Source organism: Brachycentrus maculatus, unplaced genomic scaffold (assembly GCF_059751285.1).
Source record: "Brachycentrus maculatus isolate JH-2025_06_01 unplaced genomic scaffold, ASM5975128v1 h1tg000835l, whole genome shotgun sequence".
Lineage (NCBI taxonomy): Eukaryota > Metazoa > Arthropoda > Insecta > Trichoptera > Brachycentridae > Brachycentrus > Brachycentrus maculatus.
In genome coordinates, this window is record NW_028281562.1 from 13,444 (window position 1) to 25,443 (window position 12,000).

The 12,000-nt window shown below is 30.1% G+C and overlaps 1 protein-coding gene across 1 annotated transcript; it reads right to left on the reverse strand.

The window, feature by feature from the left end:
* Positions 1-1,129: 1,129 nt before the first annotated feature.
* On the reverse strand, positions 1,130-3,420 carry LOC148300105 (uncharacterized). Its single transcript, XM_088275248.1, has 2 exons — positions 3,199-3,420; positions 1,130-2,766 (listed from the first exon to the last, which is right to left on the reverse strand). The coding sequence occupies exon 2, from the start codon at positions 2,747-2,749 to the stop codon at positions 1,556-1,558; it is 1,194 nt and encodes a 397-aa protein (XP_088131374.1). The 5' UTR covers positions 2,750-2,766; positions 3,199-3,420; the 3' UTR covers positions 1,130-1,555.
* Between the last annotated feature and the right edge of the window lie 8,580 nt (positions 3,421-12,000).

Sequence of the window (12,000 nt, forward strand, 5' to 3'; positions counted from 1 at the left end):
TATGCGAGTGGAATTTCGGATTATTTTTTAAAGTTTTAAACCTACAATTTTCGAAAATCTAGATGTTTAAATGATAACAGTTTAATACAAAAAAGGAGAGGTTAAAACGAATTAATATCACATAAAAAGGCCTTATTTATTTTCATTTTACACACACATATACATATATATATATATATATTTATATATATATATATATATATATATATATATATATATATATCTATATATATATATATATATATATATATATATATATATATATATATATATATATATATATATATATATATATATATATATATATATATATATATATATATATATATATATATATATATATATATATATATATATATATATATATATATATATATATATATATATATATATATATATATATATATATATATATATATATATATATATATATATATATATATATATATATATATATATATATATATATATATATATCACACTCAAAAACACAAAAATAGTAATGGAACCTACAATAAATTATACAAGTAAATTATAATAATGACATCAAGAAATGTTGCATTTACCAAGTAAAATTAAAATTTAAAATGGACAGATATTACCACAAAGCTATAATCTCACCATATAAGACATGCATCAGGAATAAAATTATTTATAATGTGTAAATTTATATATATATATATATATATATATATATATATATATATATATATATATATATATATATATATATATATATATATATATATATATATATATATATGAATATATGTATATGTATATATATATATATATATATATATATATATATATATATATATATATATATATATATATATATATATATATAAATATATATATATATATATATATATATATATATATATATATATACATATATATATATATATATATATATATATATAAATATACATATATATATATAAATATATATATATATATATATATATATATATATATATATATATATATATATATATATATATATATATATATATACATATATATATACATATATATATATATATATATATATATATTTATATATATATATACATATATATATATATATATATATATATATATATATATATATATATATACACATTTAACATTAAAAACATGTAATATAACAGTAATTGAAAAAAATCTATTCAACACAAATATTTTAAGCATAAGATATCAAATGGAAAAATAATTGGACATGAAAAGAAGCTTATAATTATGTAAGTAAATTTCTTAATATTGGTGACCATATAAGTCGATTCAATTACAACATTTGCATTTAATCTTGTACTACTCAATTTAACAAAATACTTCTTGTTAAATTGACGATTGAGAATATGTGATTTATGTTATGTGAAGGATTTAATTTAAAGACATGTTACATTAATTTACTCAAACAGTTTACACATTAGGTTTGATAGTTGATGGTTATGGATGAGAAAAAACTAATAAAATTTTTGTACTTTTCTACTTGATCCCGAACAACTTTGTGCAGCAAGTTCATCATTTTTGATTTTTGCTAAGTTACTTAAAGGATTTTACAGGTTCTATGGCAAATATTTTCTGATATTATTAGCAAAGTCTTATTACAAATACATTCATTTAAAAAATCACCTTGATTCAAGAAATAATCATTTAATTTAGAAACACTTATCTTATTTAAAATATAGAGTTGATTCTGGCCACTAATAAAAACATCAGGACAATAATCTAAAATTGTTTGCAAACTAAACCATACCAATGCTGTAGCAACAACGGGGCTCTCAGTTGGTAATATTAATTTTCGGTGAGGAATGCACAAATAATTAGTATTAAATAACATATGATACGTAGCCGAGGAGTGTACAAACATTGACGCTGCAAATATCAAAGTATTCCCGCTGTATCGACGGAGATTTTTTAGGGTAGCGGCATACTTAATTTGTTCTATAATGAACATAATTCTCTGATCACTATCTGGGAAGTGTGATTGCAACATAATTAGAACATCATTTAAATCAATGGCGGGGATGGTAATGTCATGGATAGAGGATTCAATAAAATTTATCACGTCACTTAAATCATCTATGTTTTTGATTATACTCACATTTCTTGAATGACGACTTTTACTTACTAACTTATTACCTAAATATAAATGTATTTTTAAATCACTCACTACTTTAATAGCGCCCAAAACACAAGGCGCATCATTTAAGTCAATTAAACACAAAACTCTTTGTAACGCTGTCTCCGTTAAAACCCATTCTGGTTTAATTTGATTGGTCTTGTTTCCAGAACAAAAGAACTTAGTTATATCGTCCAAACTGTTTATGGATTTTGCTTCATTCAGCTTCCTTAGGTCATCGAGGCTGTTCTGAAGAGCGATCTCCATCCGGGATGTCTCCACATCAGCGAGTCTTCTAGTTGATTGGGGTGCGGTGGATAGATATTTGGGAGCACTCGAAAATATTGTAGGAATTGCTCCCTCACGAAGCTTGGGAATTTTGCGAGGCACATCTATAGCTTCCCCGCGTACTGTGCATCTGTCGCTTCGTATAATCATGGATTCTTCGAAATGCTTGATGCAAACATATGGATTTTTTATTCCAGAAAAATCCGTAGGAATCCGACGAAGCCATTTTTTCCGTAGAGCATCATTTTTTGGAAGAGCAAATGTGAATACATTTTCTTTTTGAGAGCGGTAGTTGGATTTACATCCAAAAACGCTGCAACATCTCCCCATTTTGTTTTGTAAACCGCCTGTAATGAAACAAAGAAATTAAGCGTAGGAATTTAAGAATGCTAAGTTTGGTCATCCGAGGTTATCGTTTGGTTATCTTGGATAAACTCAACATAAATAGTGTATGTTTAATACAATAATTTAATATGATAACGAAAACGAACAGAAATTTGAGTCGACATCATCTCTCGTGAGTAAGCTCATGGATTCGTAAGCGAAATATAACCTCAAATGTGAAATAATGATTTTGTTGAAAATATTAAGTATTGTTATAAATAAAACACGTGTCAATATTCACGTTACATAAACACTTAAAAATGAAATACAAATAAGTATGCATTGTTAGATAAGCTAAAAAATAGCAACGATTTATTGAAACGTTTTGAAACGTCAAATGAGATTTAAACTCGTATAAACATCGAAATTGTGTTATAAATACGAAAATTACTTACCAATTAAATTTCCAAATACACTTCACTGTCTAATCACTCACTCTGAAGTTTATATGCTTTTAATTCAATATCAAAACAACACACAAATAAAGCAACAACGAACATCAACATAAACAATCGCGGCCATTTGTAAACACTGGACGCACCGACGCACTCCGCTTGGAAATTTTACAACACCGATTTGATCACGTGACATTTCAAAAACCCTTGTGCGCCCAGGCCTGTCTCTAGTCGGCCTTGCATAGCACTATTAACACTTAAAACTACATAAAATAATGAGCACATGCGTTTTTGGTTGACCCGAGGACCAACATGTATATAGAAATTTATTAGATATTACCAATAGTTGGAATTTTATTTGTTGAAATGTAAAAATTGCAATGGCTTCTATTTGAGTGCAAAAAACAAGTTTACATATGCAACCTGAGAGTTTTATAGACTCTCTCGTGAAATATTTCCTAATACTCAATGGGAGATAGCGGTACAATGTAAAATATATCTCGGACTCTTTCATTTGGTATAAGTATGCTTCAGTTCAAGGCTGGCTCATGAAACTCATTTCCTATTCCACGCGCTGTTTATTTTATCTAGTTCGAGAAAAATAAACCCCGAAAACTTTTCTTAACCTGAATATCCTTCAAGGTTTCTGAATTCCTTTTTCTTAGCGCTGATCAGAATATTATACTACGCGGTCTGACTTTGAAAGGTTAGGATTAAGAGTAAAAAAAACTCACCTACATTTTAAAACAATACGTAACGTCCTAAATACAAAAAAAAACTAGTAAAGATTTACTACTTGAGGTGAAATATCTATCGTTTTCATTTAAAAGAACATGTAAGTCCGAGCATTCCAGGGTTTCAAACCTGACATTTGGCTGGCTTAAGTGATTACTATAAAGTAAGTAACACTTGTGTAATGTTCACCATTCTGCCCATTATTGAACATTCATATTGTATTATATTTTGCAAGTTTTTGAAGCACCCTTGAGGTAGTCTTCTTCTTCTTCATCCTGGTGTAGGTAGACCTTGTAGCCTATTTTTAAGAGGGATTAGCCTCTTGCGATGTCGATTCCCAGCTATCGACCCATCTCTTTAGTGGTCTGCCTTGAGGTAGTATTTTTACGAAAATGGCGCTTTAAAAATTATCTAAATTTATTATTATAAAGTTGGACGTATAGATCTAATGCTGGTGTCTGGTCTTTTCCATGCTAGTTCTTAATTCATGGATTTAGAAGTATAGGTGATAGTGGCGACACTGATTGAGAAATTTGAGATAACATACATACACGTGTGTACAGTAACCAGCTCATGACAGGACATAAGCCCTATAAATATCCAGACTTCCGTCTTCTTTATATATGTCTCATATGTTCAGATGTCAAAATGACTATCGTCTCAAATACAAGGATATAAAGATGTTATTTTATGGTGCATGTTTTTTTTATTTAGAATTTAAACCGAAGAATTTTCAGAGAAATTTTTACGCTATTGAGTCAAGAAAATTATTGAGAAAACATTTTTTTTAAATCCCGTTTTGTGGAAACACGTCCACAGTAAGCGCGTCTAGAATGAGACATTCGGTAATTTGATACTAGGAGGGGTGAATTTATGAGGCGAAGCTTTTTCTAAAAGCTTTATTAAAGTTTAATAACTGTAGACGTACGATAGAAATATAATAAAAAAGAGATAAAGCTTCCCAAGACTGTAATCGAGTTTTCCCAAAACGTTGAACGACCTTCAAACAAAGCCTCCTAATATTTCACACAGCGACAGTAGAGGCTTTTATTTGTTTTGGGACGCCCATATAAGGGTGTAACGTAACTTCACTTAATAACGTAAATTCAATTGTGATATACAGACATTTTCACCTAGTTTATTGTGTGTGTATGTATATATAACACACACACACACATACTCAGTGGTAGGCAGTAGATTGGGTAAGGATAAGGCATAGTAGGCACTGGTCGTGTTTCTATATGGAACGCGGGTAATCCACAGTAGGCACTGCTTTTCTGCCTATATATAGAATGCACGTACACACCCATACTATCACGCCGCTACTCCGCAGGGGTAGGCAGAGAGAATAGAATGTTAAAACTTCACCGATTTGTCTTTGCAAACAATCTTTGCCTCTTTCACATATTATACATATATTTCAGCATACATACCTGTCGATTATTCCGATTCCTGAACTGACCTCATACTTTGATATTATAATAATTATACTTTTCATTTAAGCCTTCATTACTTTATATTAAAATGCCAATAAAACGTGAGTTGAGTGAAACTTAGCGGCCAAAAATAATTTGATTGAATTCAGAAAGTTAACCCATGTTAATATAGCTAAAAAAAAAAGAAATGCTACGGGTGTGCGGTCAAAACAAAAATTAAAATATATTTTGAATCTTGTTCTTATAAAAACCGCCCAAAACTGGCAGAAAAAGGATCACTCCAAGTCTGTGTGTATGTGTATGTGTGTATGTATATGTGTGTATGTATATGTGTGTGTATATGTGTATGTATGTGTGTGTGTATGTGTATGTGTATGTATGTGTGTATGTATATGTATGTGTGTATGTATATGTATGTGTGTATGTATATGTATGTGTGTATATATATATGTTTATATATATATATATATATATATATATATATATATATATATATATATATATATATATATATATATATATATATATATATATATATATATATATATATATATATATATATATATATATATATTTTTATTTTTTTTTTTTTACTCTAATGTATAAAAGTGAAACATGGAGTTGGCAAACGACGGATAAAAGACTGAATGCAGTCGAAATGCGATCTCTCAGAAGAATGTGCGACAAAACGATGTATGATAGATGTGCGAATAGTGAAATAAGGAAGGAATGCAAAGCTGAGATAAGCATTATCGATAAAATTAAGAAAGGTGTGTTGAGATGGTTTTGACATGTAGAACGAATGAGTGAGGAAAGAACGGTAAAACAAATTTATGAGGCGAATGTTAGTGGGAAAAGAAGCAGAGGAAGACCGAGAAAAACATGGCACGATCAGGTATGCCAAATACTTGAAAGTGGTCAGGTTAGGAGTCGTAACAATTGGCGGGTATGTATGAGGAGATGCATGAACGTGGAAGAGGCGAAGAATGTTTGCAAGGACAGAGTGGTGTGGCGCTCTATTCTCTCTGCCTACCCCTGCGGGGAAGCGGCGTGATGGTTAGTTAGTTACTTAGTTAGTTTAGTTACTTTTGTATAAATAATATGATATTTTGATGGATTTAACGACTGTACAAGTAACCCTATCTCTAAATATAAATTTAATTACAGATTTAATGAGGTAATTTTAGTATATTATAAAATAACGGCTGTGCGCGGGCTCATATTATTAATGGGCTGTTCTAACCCCTCGTCAGTGCTTAGGGCGAATATTTCGACCTTCGTGCCTCCCCTCGAGTTCCAACCCTGAATGTGACTAGGAAGATTCCAAGAAATATTCCGTCAGGTCGCCCCTGGACCTCCCCTCATAGACAAGGTCAGGGTGTTTGTGTTTCTCCGGGCAGAAATATTGTTTACGTGATCAAATAAAAGCCTATCAGCTTTCGCAAAAAGAAAAACATTTTCATTATTTGAACTTATTATATTAGAGTCTAGTTTATAAGTCCCTTGCCTTTATAAAAAGAGACGTACAATTTTATATTGTTAATGATTTAAAGACGTTGTTATTCGAAACGAATATTTATAATAAGATTAAGTATACAATAGATGTTTTGTATAAATGTTTTATGTACTAAATTTTATTTTGTGTATTTTTAACAATAAAATACAACTTAGTAGACTTAAAAAAACAGTGTTTGATTTAACATAAATTAAAATGGAGTCCAGGATAATATTAAATAAATATAAGAGTGTAATATCACTTTTTATTTTCACTCCCCGACTGGGAATTCAACCCGGGACCTCCAGCATGGTAGCTAAACACGCAAACCATTACACCACGGAGGCGGACAATCAAGGGATATAGGCTGGCTTAAGTGATCACTTTATACAGAATTATATTTTTGAATAATCACGTATGAATGTCTAAAGTGATCATCTATGTGTGTATGTATATACTTATATCTGTATATGTGCGAAGTATATTTATGTTTTTTCTATCATTATTGTTACATAATATGATGATACATTATTCTATAATTTTTATAATTATTTTATTTGTGTTATTTAAAATGCACACATTACTGTAAATTTTAATGTGCCATTCAGGTAATTTCTCACGAAAATGACGCTACATGAATTATTCAATAAATTAATGAATTGCCCAGTCTCTGTGATCTCAAATTATAATGTTAAAATAATACTTTATGTGTTTTCTTTTCATTTGTATCGTTTTTCATTGAAATATTCTGTTTTTTTTCTTATTTTCCAAACAATTTCTTATTTAAAAGTGATATAATCCTCGCTAGGTAGGTTTTTTTTAAAGTTTCAAACAAAAGAAATTCGGGAGTTTCTTACTCGCAAATTTAGTATCATTTAAAAATACGAGAAAAGAAAATAATCTCTTTTATTACGTTTCTACTGTTAGCTCAGGGCGGGAACGAATGAAAAAATGTTGGGCAAATAATGGCAGTTACCAAAGCGTACGGAAGTGAGAGAAGAGTGGGAAATACGTCTTACTACGTCATTTCCCGCCCTAGTACGTACGGCAAGTTCAATGGCGGAGCTGAATGGGAGTGCGATGGGCGGGTGACCTTTCCCGGGGTCCCTGAGTCCCCCAGCCGCCCGCCCTACGCCCGCCCACGCTAGGAAGGGTTCGCTGGGGGGGCTTATTCTGCGTTTTTGAAATCTTATTTATTATGTATGGATAGGTATGTACATCGTATATTTATTTTCTCATACACATATTTAAAGTTGAAATTTAGGAAAATGTACTACCGAGGATACATTTTACGATACTTGTTTAGGATATTAGAGCCAACGCATTTCGATGGCGTTTAAAATACGTTACCTTAGCAAGTAGCTCCAAACTCAGTAAGGATGTGAGCTACTTTCAGAAATTGAACTTGTCTGGTGAGGTACCTATACAAATTATTCCGTGTCTGTCTGCTGTGCTGGTTGGGGTTGTGGGCGTCTGTGTACCGGTTAACGTCGGATCGGAATCGGATCTAGCTTTCTAACTGAACTGCCAATGTCTTTCACTGCCTTCACCGGGGTATTTCTAGAAAATTTGGTGATGGATTTACAAAATTGTAATTATTTAGATTGGCAGTGACAGGTATATTGAAAGCTTTTAAATGTAAATTCACAGTAAAATCGGGATACAATTTTATGTTTCACATTGTAATAATAAATTACATAATAAATTTAGCAACTTAGTTAAAAAAAAAGTAATTTGTAATAATCCTGTAGTTGGAGCTAATCCACATTTTGTGAACAAGTATTTGGACACACTCAAAATGTTGTGAAAAAAATTGCTTTGCAAGAGCAGATCTGTCTGGAAGCCTAGAAGATGCTTTTGTATCAGATCTGGGCATGCGGTGGGACAGCTTTCAATATACCCATACAAATTCCCTCTTTATAGTTATTTTATCACTGGCCCTTATCGTACCATACATAATACTTTCATGTGAGTTTTAATAAATTAGAACATCAGATTATCAAAAAAGAATGTAAAAAAATAACGGTTTATTTGAAAATATCGTAGTCATACAGGAGAAAGTGACCAACTAGTAAAACGTAAAATGTTCAGGAGGGCCATACATGTCACTTTTGCTTGGCAAGAAAATAAACTTCAATGCAGTTAGTCATTTTTAACAAGTCAATATATTATACTTCCAAGTTTAAAATCCTTTGAGATTTTTTTCAGGGCAATATTAAGCTAGTAAGATATCAAACAGTCCATCATCACGTTTTTTGTAAAAAATGCACTTTGTCACTTTCTCCTGTATGACTACGATATATTCATTTTATTTTTGTAGGTATTTAAAATTTTGGTATTTTTTAAATAAACCAACAATTTTCCAATATCTTTATCTTATGAGTTAGTAAAAGATTGACTTCGTTTGCTTTTAATTTAATTTTGTTCCAAATTAAATTTTTCTAATAATCCGTTTGTTTGATGAACGCATGAATAAATTATACTTGCCTTGGTTGAGCGGTATAGGTAGGTACGCATATTCAGTTTCGTAAGTTTTTATTAATGTTTTAATCCTTATCTCATATCTCTTCTTATATTTGGACTTTTCCTATGCATAAATGTGAAAAACTGTAATTGGTATTCATGATTTTTTTGGTATTCTGATTTATCATATATTGAAACTGTTGTTTTTCCTTCTAATAAAATAAAATAAAAAATAAAAAAAACGAGTTTACATGATGCGTAAAAAAGAAGAATAAACCCAGATTTTCATATTCTTCATACATGTATGTTGATATTTTTTTTTTCAATCGTGAAAAAATGTACAACACAATGGATTCATGCACTCACAAGACATTTAAAAAAATATATTATTTATTTAATAGATACATATATATATTTTTTTTCTTACAAATGTACGACTCTTTAGGCATGGCCTGTGTTGAGCCGAAATACTTACATTTTAATACAATTTTTTTATTTATTATTATTATTATTAGATTATATACATAACATGCAACAGATATAAAAACAATTTACAGTGTAAAGGTTTAACAATAAAATAATTACACCTGGACTTAAATTAATTCATTTCTACCTTGTCCCTTCAAACGAGAAGCAACCATCGACGGACACTGTTCTTAAATACATGATCACTACTGGAATTGAATATAATAATAATAAAGTAAGAACTTATGTTATGGATCGCGTAGCAAGCAAGTAAGACTGAAGTGACAATGAATAGGACATGTTGCGAGACGGGACCCCACAAGTTAGACCCCTAAAAGTTTGAAATGGAGACCTTGGCAGGATAATAGACGCGTCGGAAGACCTCAAAAAAGATGGTCCGACGACATAGCCGCTGTAAGAGGTAGACATTGCAAGCAAAAGCAGGCCGATTTTTTAAAAAGGAATATTGATGATAGTTATAAGTTACAAATTTAGTGATATGTTAAGTATATGGTATCCTTAGGCGCATTGTAAGTATGTTCTATGTAAAGAGTGAATGCAGGGAATAGAATAAATGGTGCTTTGAACAGAGTGATTGCGAATAAGAATATGTCCATGGGAGTCAAGCTAGCGGTTCACAACGGCGTGCTAGTACCGACACTAATGTATGGAAGTGAAACATGGAACTGGCAAAGGAAGGATGAAAGCAGAGTGAACGCTGTTGAAATGCGCTCCCTCAGACGAATGTGTGGAAAATCATTGTATGACAGAATTAAAAACGAAGATATAAAGAAAGGAATGTAAGGCTGAACGAGGAATAATTGAAAAGATTAGGAAGAGTTCTTTGCGGTGGTATGGATATGTGGAGCGAATGGATAATGAGAGAATGACTAAGAAAATATATGTGGCGAATGTGAGAGGGAAAACAGAACGAGGACGACCGAAAAAGACTTGGCACGATTAGATAAATCAGAACCTAAAATCTGGCGATGTCAAAAGTCTGCGTAATCGGAGGGCATGTATGACTAGATGTATGGATGTGAAGGAGGCGAGGAGTGTATATATATATATATATATATATATATATATATATATATACATATATATATATATATATATATATATATATATATATATATATATATACATATATATATATATGTATATATATATATATATATATATATATATATATATATATATATATATATATATATATATATATATATATATATATATATATATATATATATATATATATATATATATATATATATATATATATATATATATATATATATATATATATATATATATATATATATATATATATAAATATATAAATATATATATATATATATATATATATATATATATATGTAAATATGTATATTTATATATAAATATGTATGTATATATATATGTATATGTATGGTCATGATAAGCGGTGTTGCATAAGCGGTAGCTAAATATAAGAGTCACTGGGACGTTAGGTTTTTCAAAAAATCCAACAGTTGAAGACAAAGGTTGAAGAAGAAGAAGAAGAACCCAAGTCATTCTTGAAATAAAATATCGCATTAACGTCTCAATTCAAACCATTATTTTTCTTCAATAAATATATTCAGTCTGTCTGAATATAGTAAACCAAAGTATGTTTTATTCATGACAATTTTCCAAATATCCAAGTATTAAATCATCTCCTAAAAATTCCGTTATTCTAATCAAAACTTACCTTTCCCAGAACTCGTCATCTCCGAGGCGGAAAGATAAAAATACTCGCCCCAAGTATTCCATCTTGACTCGCATTTTAATATTTTTCAATTTTGATGAGCAAAAAGTTGGACGAATCCTATTCGCCTTTGAAATTACTATCGAATAACGGCGAGAGAGATTTGATAATGAAAGCATTTATTTCTTGGATGTCTTAATTTGAGAAAATAGTATTTGTGTAGGTTATTGTTATACGGACCATCAATACAATGCCAAGGTTAGATGTAGGTGAAGTTTAAAACGCAAAGATTCACAAACTTTTCTTTAAAATACAATAGAAAAAATCCTACAAAGGAATGAAAGGATAGTAAAACAAATTTATGAGGCAAATGTGGTTGGTAAAAAGCAGACGAAGACCGGGAAAAACTTGTCATAATCAAGTATGTCAAAGGTCGGGATAATCGGTGGGTATGTATGTCCGCCTCCGTGGTGTAATGG